Source organism: Apteryx mantelli, chromosome 6, assembly GCF_036417845.1.
Source record: "Apteryx mantelli isolate bAptMan1 chromosome 6, bAptMan1.hap1, whole genome shotgun sequence".
Taxonomy (NCBI): Eukaryota; Metazoa; Chordata; class Aves; order Apterygiformes; family Apterygidae; genus Apteryx; species Apteryx mantelli.
The window spans coordinates 45,926,002-45,944,003 of NC_089983.1; the positions used below are offsets into that span (position 1 = coordinate 45,926,002).

At 40.2% G+C, this 18,002-nt stretch overlaps 1 protein-coding gene across 1 annotated transcript in view; it reads left to right on the plus strand.

Annotated features, from left to right (window-relative positions):
- KYNU (kynureninase) overlaps positions 1-18,002 on the plus strand; it is a 59,153-nt gene that overhangs the window by 21,026 nt on the left and 20,125 nt on the right. The window contains exons 5-10 of the mRNA XM_067298596.1: positions 1,808-1,869; positions 3,155-3,226; positions 4,608-4,682; positions 6,041-6,187; positions 13,400-13,498; positions 14,503-14,576. Coding sequence (XP_067154697.1) covers positions 1,808-1,869; positions 3,155-3,226; positions 4,608-4,682; positions 6,041-6,187; positions 13,400-13,498; positions 14,503-14,576 — 529 coding nt within the window. The remainder of the gene's footprint in view (positions 1-1,807; positions 1,870-3,154; positions 3,227-4,607; positions 4,683-6,040; positions 6,188-13,399; positions 13,499-14,502; positions 14,577-18,002) is intronic.

Consider the following 18,002-nt stretch of genomic DNA (forward strand, 5'->3'; position numbering starts at 1 on the left):
GCCACAGACCTTGTGGAAGGAGCAGAGGGAGAAATGCTAACACAGTTTCCTGATGCTGGCCTTTTTTTCCAGCCTCAGGAGTTCCATATAAATATTAAGACTGCAAATAATACCGTTTCGAGCTGCAATCGCTCTCTAGCTGTCGTCTTCGTCTGCAGCTGAACAGCCACAAGGTGACCTCTCCCAGCAGCATGGAGCCTGCAGGTGCAATGCTATCAGAGTAGCTTAAGTGTGTGTGGGGGGGAGGCATATTTTTTTCTTATGAAGAACTAGGTTCGCTTACATTTTTTTCCCAAACTTGATGTTCTCAGTGTCTGGACTGCAAAATTACTCAGGACTTCTCCTTTCTGACTCATCTCCTGGACAGGTCCTCCTAATTTACTGACAGCTAATGACATGTTTTTCTGTCTGATACTTAGATTTCTGCACCACAAAAAAGGGCCACTAAACATCTCAGTTTGAGCGGTTCTTGGCTTTTGCTGTGGTGGCAGGGGCTGAGGCCTGCTTGGTGTGGGACTCCTTAGAAAGAGGGTTTATGAATAAATCATGAATCATGCTTATTTATAAATTTCCGTGTTCATTGGAAATGGTCTGTTTCATTGTACTGAGGTCAATCCAGTGTCTCTTTCCTGGTCTGGTGAAGTAATAACTCCATGAAGTGAAATGCTGTGGGACGTGGTAGGAAGGTCTTGGTGCTCTTGCTGCTTCTCCTCCTGCGGTGGCTGGGGCCTGGTGTCTGCAGCAGGGGTAGGACAGGAGCGGCTCAGTGATCCTTATTGCTCCCCTTCCCCTTTTTTTGCCCCAATGTTGTGTTCTTCTTTCCTCTTTTTCTCCATCCCTTCAGTGATTGCTGCCCTCTCTGTCTTTTCACATGTCTCTCCATCTGTCTCTGTCTGCTCAGTGTCCATACCCTCCTGCCCCCTTTGGCAAACCCCACCTCCTTCAAGATGGGTAGGCAATACCATCAAGCCTATCTTCCTTCAGACGAATATTTTCCAAGCGCTGATTTGTCAAGGGTGAATTAATGCTTTTCAGCAATGGACGTCAGGAAAAAACAAAAAGAAATAGGAATTGATTTTTCTCCATATCTTGGTGGTGCCCTGCCTAACGTGCAGTCCCTCATCCTGCCTAAACCCTTTCACCAGTGGTTGATAAGGGTCTGAGAATTCATTACTAAACACTTGATAATAACAATTGGCTGTAACTCTATTAGCTCTGTCTGTGATTATCTTTAGCCAAAAGGCATCTGTTATTTGCCTCCTTAAGGCTATGTGTGTATGGCTTCTTGTCAAGCTGGTACGTTAACAGAGGTCTACTGTTATTCATTTTTTGGTCTTTTGTTAGGTCATTTTTTTTGTCTTTGTTAGGGATGAGATTTAGCTTGACATTACAGTAACCACTTACCATAGATGATTGTCCCAATAAGTTTTGGTACATGCTTTGCATGTAAACTTATGAGAAAAGTAAGTTTGTAAGTCTTGTTTTACGTATAGACTTATGACCTGATTATGTCTGCGGTGTTAATGACAATAAATCCACTAGTAGCTTGCCGGTAAATGGAAATATTTCATCTTTTTTTGTTTTCTGCAGCTGACCTGAAAAAATAAATATTTTCCTGCCAGCGTGGTGGTGTGAGTCAGACAAGAAATCTTTCTGCTTCACCATGATGACACCTCAAGCATTTGTTTACTTTCTAGCCTTTAGAGAGAGATTGACTGAAAAACATACTTTTGCTTTGAAAATGTTTTATTGGATTTCTTTGAAATTATAAAGGAATAATCCCAACCGGTATATTTTTACATTTCAGGGGCCCAAAGACAGGAAGTAGCCTTAATGAACGGGCTAACTGTTAATCTGCACCTCCTGCTGGTATGTCTTTACGATGTTTACATGATGTTGTGTTGACAAAATAGTCTTCATTTGTGAATGTAAGCAAAACATTTTGTCTCTGATGACAACATGGGACAATAACCTAACTTTTCTTAAGTTTTGGAAGTTGTACTGGCAGGATACTCTGAACTATGTTTCGGCACGTACAAGACCCAGCTCTGCCTAATATAAAGCACAGAAGCTGGACAGAGAAATATTTTCAAAGGCGCTACGGGGGAAGTTCTGAGCTGTTCTCGCACGCGGTGTACGTCAGTCCCTGGAGAGGACAGGTTGTTATTTAAGACAGATTTCCAAATAGCTGCTCAACATTCCTCTCTGAATCTCAATCAAGAAACATCTCTCATCTGCGAGCAAGGAGAGCGCTGTAATTTCTATCAAATTTAGCACACAGTTGCACACGAGAGAGAACCATTATCTAGTCATGCTGCTTATATAGCCCCAAAGTCTGGGAAAGCATCTGTTTGTTAGTTTTATGAAATACTGGCTATAGACGTGGTTTCATGATGAGCTGGTCACTAGGTCTGTCTCTACTTCTCTAGTAGCACTAAAGACTTTGTCCAACCAAGGGAAGACGTGAGGCCAATGGTTCACACAAAAAGGTTTAATACTTGGACCTGGTCCTCTATAATATGTATCTTACTGTTTTATAAAACTAAGAAATCTTAAGCAGGACAGGCTGGGGCTAAGTACAGGGTAATTGGCTTGGTGTTAGTTAACCCACCTGAGCAGGTGAGCAGTCGGGATCTTCAGCCTCCTCTGAATCCTCTAGACTTGGTGGTGAGCCCAAGTCTTTGCTGTCGGAGCTGAGCAGGAAAAGCTGCAAGTGCTGAGGTGGATGAGAACAAGACCTTTGCCGAAGGCTTAGTGCTTTGGTCAGGCTTGTTTCAGAGGCAGGAATGATTTGGTAACTAAAGGTTAGAGCAGGGGATAGGAGTTTGGTTCCTCTGCTGCTCTTCTGCAGCTGATTTCGCTTGCAAGATGCAGCCGGGTGAAGTCCTGGCTTCAGTCAAAGCTTTGCCATTGATCCCTCCCAGAGCAAATTTTCACTGTTGGATTTTTGTGGCCTCTGTTACAAAATAAAGTATTATAATGCTTCCTACTTTGATAAATGTTATATGGGCAAAGAAATACTTGTAACTCCTGGGGGATTCTCTGATGCAGCCTGTGTAAAAGTAAAATTGTTTTTACTAAGTAATATACTGGAAGCATCTCTCTCTTGCCTCTGCTTAATGTGTTTTAACATATCTTTTTTTGTTCCTAACAGCTATCTTTTTTTAAGCCTACTCCAAGACGCTATAAAATTCTTCTGGAAGCCAAAGCCTTTCCCTCTGACCATGTAAGAAATTAATATTTCACCATATTTGTATTATTAATCATATTTTTCCAAAGAATATCAGTAGCCTGATTTGAATATTTATTAGCTCATCTTGTCCAAGTAACATTACAATAAAAAAATCTGTCAGAAGCTTTTGAGCTCAGCATATTTTACAGATTGTAGCTTTATTCCTTTTGTTCAAATAAAAAATGTTACAAGAGGAAAAGATTGAATGGGTACATTGATTTATTAGTCTTTTTAAAGACATTGAGCAAACTACTGGCCTAAATCAACTGAAGTTGTAAATGTTTTATTAATTCTTGTTGCTGTTTTACTTTATGAAACCAAATCAATACAAACTCACAACATGAACACTTATATATCCCCAGACAGAGATGGAAGTGTTTGTTCTTAGCACTTTAGATTACTAGTTCAAACATAATTTGTGTGCTATAAAATGGGAGACAATAGCCCGTGCATCAGAGCTTAGAACAAATTAATCTTTTTGTTTGTGGCCCACTGCTACTTTATCATCAACTCAGTAAACTCCTGGAAATTGATAACAAATTTGATCTCTAAGGTGCAATAAAAATGACTCTAACTACTAACAGGTTTATTTGTAACGAAGATGGCGGCACAGATGTATAAATTTCAAGTTGCCTTTATTCTAAGCAGCGTTGATCCTAATGCCACCTTTGTTCTGAGCGCGCTGGTGCGTTTGGAATCCATCTATTTAAATTTCCGCGACACCTCAGTAACACCCTGCGTGCTGGCAGTCACTTTAGTCCCTGCCATGTAATTTTGAACTATTTTATAGTGCTATTTGGTAATTCTTATGCCATCTCCAAAGCGTTATTGATTGATAAAATCAGTGGGCAAGGTTTTCAAAATGGGATGAAGGTTTAGAGCTCTCATTTCCCTCCAGCTGTGCAGCCAATTTAAGACAGGATAGCAAGGGCCAGCATACGTGTGCTAACCAAATCTCTGCACTGACAGCAGCGCGGATGTGACGGCCTGGGATTTAGCTCTGCGAGCTATAGGCTGTGCTGCTGCGTCTGCTCAGCGGCTGTTACCCGTGCTAGCTTTGCTCGCTGGCGTGCGGTACAGCCCATGCCTCTACCGTATTTCCACCCTCATTCTGCTCTGTAAACTTATCCTGTAGGATTTAGACTTTGACTCTGTCCTTGCTCTCTGATGATATGAATTAAATGCTGATCTTTTCCAAACCAAAGCAAACTTAGAATCTTTTCCGTTGAGCTGGATTAGGATTTCAAGCATTAATTTTAGTGAAAGGCAGGCATCCAAGTCCCTTTTCTGAAGTTGTAATGCGCTCGGCTATCGTTCTGTCTGTTGTTTTATCATTTAATTGTGCTGACGTGCAGTATGTGGAAATCTCTTGCAGTATGTTGTTGAATCCCAGCTTCGACTTCATGAGCTTGATGTGGAGGAATGCATGCTCATGATACGGCCACGGGAGGTTGGTGAGAAATATGTCGGCTCTCCTTGCTAATTCTAATGGCAGACATGTACTTTGCATGAGTGTGGTCATATGCTCTCAGATATCCCAGTGTCTGCCTGCATAAGTTATAATCTGTGTTTCTTCTAACGCTTTCGGTTAGATTTTATGCACTGTGTATTCTATTTGTGTATTCTTTGATACTGGAACCCATTTTATAATTGCCTGGTTCAACTAGCACATTTACCCTAAAGAACAAAAAAATGTTGTTTTTCCCTATTTTTTCCTGTTTGCAATAGCAGACAGCATCCTAACAGAACTGCAAAACGGAGCAGTTCATCGGTTCATTCAGAAGCCCCAATGTCCTTTTAGTGTCCTAACATAAAAAATTGCCTTGACAAGAACACCATTGTATCTTTATCAGCGCAGACCAAGGGAAAGGTCTGCTTTGAGTAATATGCAATTCAGATGCATTTGAAAGATTGCCTTGCTTCACTTTCAGGGCATTAAGAACTTTGCCACCTAACTATAAACTGATGGTGACCTTTTGTTTCTGAAATCTGAGTCATCTTGTGAGTAAAGAGCCTACTCCTGAATGCTTGATAGATTTGCAAAGGTTGTTGAGATAATAGTTACTTTCAATTCGACAGTCTTACCCAAGCTCTTTTCAGTAACAAGTCTAATTTAATTCTAGGTTTTCACACCCTAATTGATCCCTAGGTGGTGGCGTGTTTTACATGATCCCTTGCTAGGAAGATGAGAGGAGGATGGGGCAGTAATTTTCTTGTAAAGAATCAAGAGTGAGATTTTTTTTTTGGTTGAAATTCCTCTATATTTAATGACCCCGGGTTTGGGGATTTTTGTACTTTTGATGATGCGAGGCTTATTGTTTTTGAAATATAAATATGGCAGGTTTATAATAGCTTCCTGTGGGATATGACATTTATCAGAAAAGTACAGAGTGAAGCTGATAGACAACTTTTAAGCCTTGTGGGTGTCACAAAACTCAGATACCACATAAAAAAAATCATTATATATGCTGTTTGCACCAGAATATTTTTCAATACTGTAAATTAAAACTGTCTGAAATATTAAAGACTGTGAAGCATGATAGAATACAAAGCGAATAGACTTTTTAAGACTGGCACCTTCAAGATAAGTTTGCTAATGATTTTTTTTTCTTTTTTTCCCTCCAAGTAACCTACTCATAGGCTACTTCATGGTACTACCTTTGTATATCATTACCATGCTAAGGGTTTGCTTTTGATCTCCTTATGCAAGCAGCGCAGCTCATAGTAAAATATAGATTATGAAATAAGAAACGACAGTTTCATTACTGCCAGAGCTGATGTAAAATGTGTGCTTTAACTTTGTTTCAGGGGGAGGAGACCTTGAGAATTGAAGATATCCTTGCCATAATTGAAAAGGAAGGGGACTCTATTGCCGTAATTCTGTTCAGCGGAGTGCAGTACTACACGGGACAGCTGTTTGACATCCCCAGAATAACAAAGGCTGGCCAAGAAAAGGTAGAAATGCTCCAAAACTGTCCCCCTAACACCAATTTTAGATCAATTTTCCTTGTGAAATATTTTTAATTTCCACTTTTTGTGAAACAGAGCAGGGCACATATGGAGACCTGTGGGGCTCTGCTAAAAGAAAACATTCTGTCTGCAGATCCTTGGAGGATTGAGGGCCGTCATGAAGAAATATCGTTGTGATAGTCATCCTAAAGGTGTGACCTAAAGTATAGAGAGAGATTATTCATGACTATTAACCTTCTACCGGACTGTTCAAGAACAGAATTTCAAGAAGTTCAGTGAAGGAGGAGGTGGTAATCGTAGCTGCAGACTCCCTTTAAAGGTTAGGGTAGCGTGTGTCAGACTTCTGCTTTTCAACAGACTTTCATGCTATTCCTCTTTTCCCACCCCGTTGCTGGCATCTGCTATCACAGCTCTTTGCCTCCAGCCAGTGGGGCAGGTGAGCTCCCCGCAGAGCCGGCAGCTCTCTGACTCAGCTGATCAGTTTTCCGGAGACGGGCACAATGTGGAGTACATCAGCTTCACAGGATGACTATGTTTTAGTGATGACTCAGCCGCAGGAACTTGCAGCCAGCATGCAAGAGACTTTACTCTATGGACATAGCTGTAAAACTTCTTTAACCATCTTGATTGCCTCAGGAATCCAGGAGAAAATAGCTTTTAATCAAGTCATCTTATCAACAAGCGGTCACCAGGCTCTCTATAGGCAGTCTTTTATTGCCTATACCTTATCTCATCTAAGATTAAGCCACTCAAGGCTAAAGCTGCTTAGTATTTCTGGATTTCTGCAAACCAGCTAACTATTTATATTTGGTGTTTTAACTCTCTAGAGAGGCTCCTGACTCACATCAGGATGTACATCTTCAGTTGTTGTAGGCTTGTCAGGGGACATTTTTCTGGAGGTCAGAGTGTAAGTTATGCTGGTGTGTAAAGTGATGGTAAAGTCTCCTTTGGGAGACCAGAGCAGGTGCAAGAGTTAGTGTACGGCCTGTGGGATATAGAAGTGCATTTTCTCGCTGAGCAGCACCTAGCAACAAAATTGGTCCTGAATAAAGTACAAAACAAGACTGACTCCTGAGATGGTTGCAGAAATCCAGGAGGAACTGAGGGAAATCAGCTGAGAGGGAAACTGGGGTCTATGTCTGTATTAGCTCTATGTAGCTCTAAAAATGACATCTTCATAGTGCCTTCCTTGAGGGTCCTCCAGCCCTTTTCTAACAATAAATAATCAAAAGGCTATGCTGAAAAGTTTGCTGAAAGGGAAGATAGTCTATTAATAGGATGTTGCCACCCAGCTCTGTGCTCGCTCTCGCTCCTGGTGGCAGCAAAGCTTTCGTTCCCCAGCCAACGCCTACACGCGTACTAGGCTGCCTCTCTGAAATCTGCTCGCTCAGTGATGTGTCTGAAAGGTGTCTGGAAGAGAAATCTTTCTCCTTATACTGTAAATATGAACAACCTGGGAAAAACCTATCGCTTCAACGCCTCCCTAAAGATGCTCTCCAAACCTTGGGCCACATGCTCAGCCAACTGAAAGCTCTGCGGTTTCTCTGAAAGTTATAAACTGGCCCAAAGCGGCTGAGAATCCCTCTTTCAGAGGAAAAATAGTTACCAGTACTTCATTATACGGAGTGAAAATGAATTTGTTTATATTATCTAAGAAGATAACCAGAACTTGTCAGGGAAAGCTTAAAAACTCTTCCTGAGATAATCCTCTCTGGTGTCTGCAGCCGTAACTCTTTACGCAAGAATCTGGACACGACTTATGAGGTGGTGCTTTGTCCTCGCATCTTGCCTGTGTCCTCGTTGCCCATCTCTCACAGTGATCTGTTCTTCCAGAGATTTCAAAAAATGTGTGTGTGTATATATATATTTTAATTACCACCCTGTTGCAGTTAGAATGCTTAGGACTGATCCATGTGGATTCATGTATTCTGAATTATCACAGGCATATTAAAAAAAAAAAAAAAAAAAGCCTGAAGAACTACTTGGATATCCAGGAAAATTTAAAAGTTTGAGCCAGCCCAGTTGTTGTTCTTCTCCTGTCAGATATGCGCGTTTCAATGTCTCTATGGATTCTGCTCTCTGCGTTGTGACGTTTGTACAAAACCACTATGTAACATACAGTTATAGCACACTTAAACATCTTCATATTGCAAATATTTACTTGAATAGCTATTAAATTGGCAGAGTTTGCTGTCTTAATAGTGGTAAGAGCTTTTCCTGTGTCTTGCTGCTTCTGTAAGTCTCAGGGTTTCTGGTTACCCAAAATAAAAATGCTTGGTCTTCAGAAGTAGAGGAGAGGCTCCTCTCCTCTACTCCCCAGCAGAGCTGATGCTGGGAGCTGTTGTTGGGTTAGAGGAGAGAAGAGGGATCTGCTGAACTGGAGGCACATGAGGAGAAGGAAACATGATGAAAAGGAAACAACAGCCTTCCCTGCTCAAGAAATCTGAATTTATTTAGCTGATGACCCTGAACAGGAATGCTTTGATTTTAATCTAGACCTTTTTGTCTTTAATTTAGAAACTGGTTAAACTTCAAATGCAATGCTTCTACTCAAGCATAGAGGTGTGAAGACAGCACATGCCATCTCATCTGTGAGATACCTGGCAATAGCAGTGACCACAAACTGGCAGTAACGTGTTAAATGAAGCAGTTGCAGTCCAGGTTAAAGTAGTGCAAGTCTCTTAGAGGGTTAACATATATTATACTTTTGTGTATAGCTGTACTAATCTAAATGTAGATGAGATGAGAGATGTATGCAGAGTGGATAGGAAAAGAACAAAAGGAAGTGTGTGCGTGGGGGGGGTTAAAACAAAGCTAACATAGGTCTTGTAATATTTTATTTTAACCATTTAACATGGTTCAGGTATGCACACATTCTTGCTATTTTTGATTATGCAAGTACTTGCTAGTGAAGAAATACACAACCTTTGTTGAGAAGCAAGTTGCAAATGGGAACAGGTATAGCTGGTAATCTCTTTAATTAAATCTTACCTAACTGTTAAACTTTTTTTCTTGTATTTCATTTCATGAGTAGTTATTTGTGCTGTACTTCTAAATGACTCCTGTGTTTGCAGTGTGACAGCAGGAATTTCTCAGGTCGTGTCTGAATGCCGGCATTCCCATCTGGCCTTCTGAGAGCAGAGATGACTTGGGTCCTTATGCTCAATACTTACTGGAGTAAGATGTCCCTGGAGCAAGGAGCACCTTGCTTCCCTGTTGAGGATTAGCAATGGCAGTCAGCACAGCTCTTGCCTACACAAGTCAGTAAGCACAGCAAGAATATGGTGGTTTCATTCATTTGTCTTGGATGGCTCCCAGGTGAGCAGTTATTTCTCTTTCGTAAGGCCTTTTTGGGAATGCTAAGAGACATTAGGATCAAGTGCTCTTCCTCAGTGGACATGGTATAGGTTGCTATACAGATATTTCAGCTCTTTGGAGAATTAATTTGATGGATGGAGGGTGAATGCAGATGCCATCCAGAAGATCACTAGCTGGATGTGGCTTTATTGCCTTCTAGAATTGGTCATCAGTATTGCGTACTGGCTTAATTTCTCTTCTATGGTGTCCAGTTTCTGTTCCCAGGCTTGCAAGTTTTCAGGATAGTAAGCATGTGGACTTAAAGGCTACATTTCCCTCAAGAGCTTCTAGAGCTGAGAAAGCCAGTAAGGGTTAGAATAACTGTCTCATGCAAGACATTAGATTATCATAGGAATGCTGAAGTCCTTTAAAATCTGTACTGAAAGAGGATAAACCTGAGAAAGTCATGTTCATAGCAAAAATGCAAGGCTCGCCCTACTGGTGGTGAAGGACAGTGAATGACCCCATGCTCTTGGGAAAAAAATAGGTTGGGGAGAGCTGACAAGCAAGCAACTAAGATGGGGAAAATTTAAGGTGGAGGTGTCACTTGAGCAGGGAAGGAAAAAACACTTGTCAACTAGTATAGCAAAGTCCTACAGAGATGGTCTAAATAATTCTTTTAATGTACAGTCTAAATAAGATCCTGTAGTGTTGTACTCTATCAGGACTTGGCTAGAGATTTGAGCTGCAAGCTCAGGACGTCTGGAGAATGTCCTAGGATTAGTAAGGTCAGTTATTTATGAATTAAGTTACTGACTTCCTTTTACATTTTTTAAGCCAATTTCCTAAGTTCTCTGCGTATGTTAAGATTCCTCCCAGAGTGAAAGCTCTGCACATAGACAGCTTCATTAAGTCGTTAAATATTAAATGAACTAAATTAAGCTTGAAAAACTACCTCTGGCTATTTTTCCATCTTAGGTCTCCTGGATAAATCAAAATTACTACGTATTGTGCCAGAGACTTATCAGCAGGCTGAAGAGGCTTTAACAGTTTTCCTTGTTTCATATTTTGTGCTTGCTTTAGAGGATGGGGGTTGGTTGAGTCATTTTACTCCTTTTCAAGTGAAGAAATGGATGGCTTCTAGGAGACTCTAGCTTTCAAATGCAATTTTCATAAGTTAGATTGAACTTTCAACTGACTCTGTACAGTATGTAAAGTATTTTAATCTCTTGAGTCCCAGTAGGAAGAGCTTTAAGATCCTTCATCTTCATTTCTTTTCCTGTCTCTCTTTCTAAATGTCCCAGCTTTGCTTGTGTGAAGCTGTCATTTCTCTCCCTCTCTCCAAATGTCATTGTCCATGCTGAGTTGTTACCTGCTGGATATCAGCAGCTATCCAGACGTGCTGCAGAAATGACTTTTAGATGTTAAAATAAAATGGAAGAGGCAGGGGAGAGCACAAGTCCTCTTCCTTGCCCAAGCCAGATGGAGAGCTCTGTTTATTCCCATAGTTTGGGGAAGCAACATTCCCACGCAATCCCTGTTCTGCTTGTTCAGGAAGAGCCATTTCAGTTTGTTTTACTTAAAATATGCAATCTGTGTGACTAAACATTTGCTGTTCGTGCAACTCGAGTGCCAGACACCTCCCTGGGGAAGGAAAGCAGTGCCACCCATTTCGCAGATGACAACTTGAGCAAAATGGTATGAGTGGGCTTTCCCAAGGTCGTGCAGAAATCTGGTGGTGCTGAACCTGGTTTTCAGGCTGCATCAAATTAGTAAGTCAAACAGCACCTTTCAGAGCAGAGGAGAGCAGCTACCACCTTCCAGGATTATGTCCCAGTGGGTGGCCACCCTGTGGAGAGCTAGGAGAGGCCAGTAGTGGTGGTGCAAGCTCGTCTGTCCCAGGTGGTTTTGGTGCCCAGGAGCACTTGTGGCATGGTTTGGTTGCAGGTGTGTATGTAGCTATGATGCCCCTTTCTAGCGCTTTGGTTGCAAGGGCATCCTACCTTCTCATATCCCAAGGAGTCTTGTCCTACCTCTTTGAACTTCTTGGGATGGCAGTCATCTACAGTTTTTTCCTAATTTGTCACCCTGTGTTTAAACATTTTTTTAATACAATTTATCACTTATAGACAGGGGAAAGGCTCAGATTTTTTTTTTTAAATGAGCAACTACCATTTTATTTAAAATTTTGTTAAGGTACTGTCAGAAAGATTCATTCTGTCAGTATATCACAGTATTTCTGCTGTAAGCAATGAATTTCTGATAGAACTTCTTGCTGAGAGAGCTGAGCCTGTTTAGCCTGGAGAAGAGAAGACTGAGAGGGGATCTTATCAACTTGTACAAGTATCTTAAGGGAGGGTGTCGAGAGGATGGGGCCAGACTCTTTTCAGTGGTGCCCAGCGACAGGACGCGAGGCAACGGGCGCAAACTGAAACACAGGCAGTTCCATCTGAACATGAGGAGAAACTTCTTCACTGTGAGGGTGACAGAGCACTGGAACAGGCTGCCCAGAGAGGTTGTGGAGTCTCCTTCTCTGGAGATATTCAAAACCCACCTGGACGTGATCCTGTGCAACGTGCTCTAGGTGACCCTGCTTGAGCAGGGGGGTTGGACTAGATGATCTCCAGAGGTCCCTTCCAACCTCAACCATTCTGTGATTCTGCGATTCTTCAAAAAATGTTTGTGTGGGACATATGTACAAAGGGATACCCATAAATGTTAAAATCCGGTCAACTGAAGTTTTGAAGTTAAGTTAATGTCTTAAAACTCTAAGATAACTTTCTTATTCAGAAGCAGATTGGCTTTAGTTTGCTGTAGCTTATTTCTCTGAACCAAGGCCATTTTATCTCTGAATGAGCGTGTTCCCATGGGGCTCCACTGTGCTTCAACTTCTCTGCATTAACTTCACAATTTCAGTTGATTTGTCTTAACTTACTTCTGAGTGTACTGTTTAAATAATTGAGTCGAGACTCCCTTTGTGCAAGAAACAGCAAGAGACTTAAGAAAAATCCTTTGTTTTACTATTGGACGTAGATGTTTTTGAAGCCTATGCTCTCACTCTTATTCCTACCATGCTGTTTGCAAGCAGGCGGTTTGTTTTTAAAGCAAAATGCAAAACAGCATTTAATTTGTAGTCCAGACACAAAAGGCAGTTTTATTTCTCTACACTTAAATAGCATGGCTTGGAAAAACTTTTTTGGGCTTTTAGTTTAAAAATGCTGCCATCCAGTGGTTAGTTTGTGTGTAAAACTGCTACTTTGTGATCTATACCTCTGTAGTTGTTGTATGCTTTTCTTTTTCAGTGCCCTAGACAAATTGTGGCTATAATAAACACATCACTTCTCATGGAGAAATGAGAAAATGCTTTTGTAGCTTTCAGGGTCACGTACAAAAGTCCTTAAAAATCAATGTGCTGCATAGGATGCTTTCTCAACCCATTTCAATTCCCAAAGAGCAAGATTCTCAAACGGAGAAAATCAGAGGGACCTCAAGTTTAAGTGTATCTTAGAATGCATTTGTTATTGTGTGACTAGCATCATTATGTATATTATTACTATTTAGTCTCTACCTAGGGCTTGTTATAATAAGTCAAGTGTTTGAAACAATTTATTCATTCTGAATATTTATTTCAAGTTATTCTACTTTATTCCATAAGAATAAACTTAGAGATCTAAACCATGTTCAAATGCCCTAGAAAAGACAAGCTCATAAAAATCATGATTTGGATATATATCTACTGTAAAGAAACTTGTTTTTGGTAATAACTCAAAACAGATGGGACTTGATAGGATGGCTGTATAGAATGCAAGTGCATGCAGCTCAAAAGATAATTTTTCAAAGATCATTTTTATAGTGATGGTTATCTTCATAAGAAATGTATTGCATATCTCTTTGCTGCAGGGTTGCTTTGTGGGATTTGACCTGGCTCATGCTGTTGGTAACGTAGAGCTTCGTTTACATGACTGGGGAGTAGATTTTGCCTGCTGGTGTTCCTACAAGGTAAAATAGATTCAATGTTTGAGAATATTTTCCATAATTATTACAATTCCATGGTGGATCAGCAAACTGGTAACCATTGATCAAGACCTTTTGAACCTTTATCTGAGACTGTAGATGGTCTTTTCATTTCTATTCCACTTGCTACTGAAATCCCAGCTGAAGTAGAGGCACTACAAGAACTTTTCTTATTTCATTTCTGGGCTTCTGAGAATGAGGGAATTTTGTTAGAACCGATTTATTCAATGCGTCTTTCTAGGACTGGTTATAAAGTAGCAGTGCTGGTTCCATTTGTTATAGACTTATTTTCCCCCAGGAATCTTTAACTTTTCTTGATGTTTGGAACACAGCCACAAAAAGGAGGTGTACACGGACTTAGGTGACAGTTTCGTTATCAATGGTTCCAGTAGTCAATACTGGCAATTTTTTTGTTTGACCTGAAAGCTCTTGTGGCTCTTGACAGAGGAATTTGAGTGGTGGTGGAACATCTGCTCTGGCCATTGTCAGATGAGGCCCTCCTGTTATACCCCACATGGAGGAGGTCTTGCATCTACAGGATTTTCAAAAGTGGTTCCTGAATAAGAGAATATCCTTGTCTAAACTTAAATAATTTTAGATCATTATACAAGGTGTCTTTATTTCTGCCAACTTCTTTTGACATTAGAAGTTGATAGGTATAGTTGAATTACTTTATTGGGGGAATCTATACATATTATGATATGGGACTGCTTCAACTTTACTTCAATTTTTATGGAATTTGTCTGTCACATTTCAATTATTATGTATAAGCCAAGAAAGATAATTTTAGAACTAATCTGAAAGAATGAATCTGCTTTTATCTAGGCCTACACTTTGAGACAAATGCTAAGATTGATGCTGAGATCTTCAATTAGAAGCCATTAGAAATATTAAAATTGCCCTGTTTTATAGGGCAGGGTGAGAGAAGGAAAGCTACACCTTACAGATAATGAGCACAAAATGTGTACATGTTGATTTATTCTTTACAGTATTTAAATTCTGGAGCAGGAGGCCTAGCTGCTGCCTACATTCACCAGAAGCATTCCCAGAGTATTAAACCAGCGTAAGTATATTTTTGTACCCAAGTAAAGCTAAAAGGTGCTGTGAAGCTAAAATGAGAAAATATTTTCCCTTTGAGTTGAGATCTGAAAGTGACAAAGTATAAAGGATTCCTAGTCATAGACTGAAGTCATGTTATACTGGGATATATATATATATATATATATATATATATATATATATATAGTGTATAGATGCAGAAGAACGAGTCACTGCTTGAAAGAAAACCCGTTAGCCATATATTTGTTATTGAGTTATTGCATTAATGAAAAGGGCAGTAAAAGTTTAGATAACTTGGTTTTCTGACTTTGTTACCTCAGATGGGTTATTTTATGCTAATTTTAGTTAATTTTGAAATTGTTAATGTACATGTTCATGTCTTAAATAGATTTTCTCCTTGAAATCTGCTATCAGTGCTCAACTAAATATAATTATAAAAGAATGCTTATAATATTAAAAAATAAGTAGCCCAATCATGCCTATGAGACAGTCTAAAGTAAAGAGAATACTTAACTTTTTCCTTTAAAAATGGATTTTTTAAATCATCATAGTCTCCAGTTCGTGAACAAAATCAAAGCCAATTTCAGCTCTGTGTCTAATAGCTCTTTAATGCTGGCATGTTTTCATTAAAATTATATCCACTGGTAAAGCTAGGAAGCATTACATGGAGATCTCTGTTCTCAAAGACTTTATAATCCGTGAAAAGCTGTGCTATCAGAACAGAGGTTAGCTGCATTAAAAAAAAAATACCTGTTATTTAAAATGTTATATGACTGTAGTCTATATATGTATATTAAGAACAGTAGGTTTAAGACTTTTAATACATTGACAAATGTAAACACTTCTTTCTGGCTGTAATACCTGGAGAAACTGCTGGCACTTGCTTTTATTTTAGCTTGAAGAAGACAAACTAAATCAGGTTTCAGCGAGAGATAATATTATAATAAGCAGCTTCACTGTGCCATGTGCTGGTTTTAGACTGTCTAGACTCCTGGTAGATAACAAAATAACGCTGATGAGTTCTTCTCGGTCACCATAACAGAAAACTCATTATAAAGATATATGACCGTCATGAGCTGATTTGATCCTCACATGTGAACACTGGAAAAAAATATTCTGAATATCTGGATATTCTTCTGGATTACTTCACAAACTTCCCTTTCCTCCCAGATTATACTGCATTTTTTTTTGTCCTTTTAATTGTCCATCACCTAGTTACTCTTTGGCCATCTCCTTCGTTGCTCTGGGGAACTCCGGTGGCTGAGGCTCCGGGGTGCAGCTTGTCTGCGCTGGCTGTGTTGGGTAGTCTGGGAAGATGCAGGGCGCCAAAAAGGAGTGAGCCTGCTAGAAAGCACAGAATAGCAATAGGAGGAATGGAAAAAAAACCCTCAAGGACTTGGAGGCCTTTTTTCCCTCCTTGATAAAATTTTGAAACTTTTGTGAGGGCACTAGCTTGGTATTGCAGGTAGGAGCTTAAATGAGTTTTTTCTGAACCAAGTTCTTCATACATAGTCATTAACCTGTGTATTGAATCTAGATACTGAATGTCTTAAATGCTTCTATGAAATAGACTTTTTCAGCCTGGGACCCAATTAAGGATACAATTCCAAACTTCCTGCAGAGACCGTTAACATTATTTAATCATAGTTATTTCATATTTCCTAAGATTTGATAATCACTCATCAAATTGTTTGTAGTTAATATGCCCCGGTTGCATTACTTTTCTTTCTTTTCCACATCAACCAGCCATTTCAGGTCTCCAAATAAGGCAGTGAGACAAAGGAGAATTTGTCTATGTCAAAGTATTCAATTTTATAGCTGATTTAAATGCAGAGCAATTTGCTGAATGTTGTACAATCAAATAGAGTGGAATTTAACTGCTCTGGAAGTTGCGGATTTTATGTTGTATCTAAAGTCTTCAGCTGTCGTCTGAATCAAGGATGACACCCAGTGGCCAGACAACTTCATTCAAAAGCAGAAGTACCCAACTCTCCATTTCTGTGTGCCTCAGCCCACATGTAAGTGGCTGATTAAATTCCAATCCGGCTGATCCCCTTTTGTCATTTAGACTGAAATACTGTTTTTAACTTGCAGCCAATATTATGTGAGTCACTTTACCCACCTGTATGGATTTTCTAATTTGTCTCATCCTTCATATTTTCTTCAAGTTATTGGCTAGGTAGTTATTTTTTATATCAGTAATGTATTATATTTTAATAATAAATGTATGCTCTGACCATAATTCAAAGATGCAGACCTCGAGTGTGCTTTTCTGTGCCCAGAGTTTTGCACTGTTAATGGTGTAAAGGAGCGGGCACTCAGTTTGCAGCTGGGCCCTCTCCTAGAAACCAGGTTCCCCTCCAGGCGCTGCCCACATCTGTGGCTCCAAAGGGCATTCCCAGAGCTGGTCCCTGGACTAGAGACAACGCAATGATTATTTGCTGCTGCTTTCTTTTAAAATGCAACTGGAGGAAGACGCATTTGTTTCTTTAACAGCCTTCCTCCACCAGGAAAGGGCTTGCCTAAGCCACTTTCTGCTTGGAGTCTGCAGACCAAGGTTGGGGCAACCTACGTGCAAACCAAGGCAACCCAAAACTGGTGGTGTTCAATAACAGCGCATGTCATATCCAGCAGATAAAAAGCAATACCTCTGCCACTTTCCTTCTTTATGTACCTGTAAGCTTCCTGCGAGTTTTTTCAGCCTCAGCAATTTGCTAGCTAAGAAGGTTACTCATGCACAAGAGCAAGGTTGGATCCTCAGGCCTGGTGGTGGGAAGACCAAGGCTACGAAGATAGAGGTCCCCCTGTCCCCTGCCCTGTTCTGCACTCCCTGGTTGCACGTGGGGATGCTGGTTACTTGATGCTGGATTCGTTAATTCGCTGCAAGGGCCATGGGTCTAAAACTTACATCTTGTAACCATCATCATTAACATCTTTACCTGAATGTGTCAGGCAGTCTTTTGCTAGGCCTCCATCTTTCTTCCTTTAGTAGTAAAACTGGATCAATCTGACATATATGGGCCCAATATATCCCTCTTCTCACATGATCTCAGCTCCTTTGAAGTCTTTTTTTAATACTGAAGAGCTTTTTTTAATACCTGCTCTATATATCACAATGCAATCTATTCTTGGCTAATTGTGCTAGGGTGATGTCTCCATGGGAGGATTTCAAATAGGAAAGGCCTGGTCAGAGCAGGAGTATGAAGTAGTACTGAAACTGTGTGGCTAGTTACTGCCTGCCTGATCCTCTGTCGCAGACTGTCCCTGTGAACTCAGCTATGTCGCAGAGGCGATGTTTTCTAAGGCACAGATAGCCCTAAGGTGTCCAACTAATGCTGAAATTCAGCTTGCCTTGCCTGTCGTGTCCTGAAAAAGCTTCTTTTTCTCTTCTGTTCCTCACTTTTTCCATTTATATAAAGAAGGATAATTA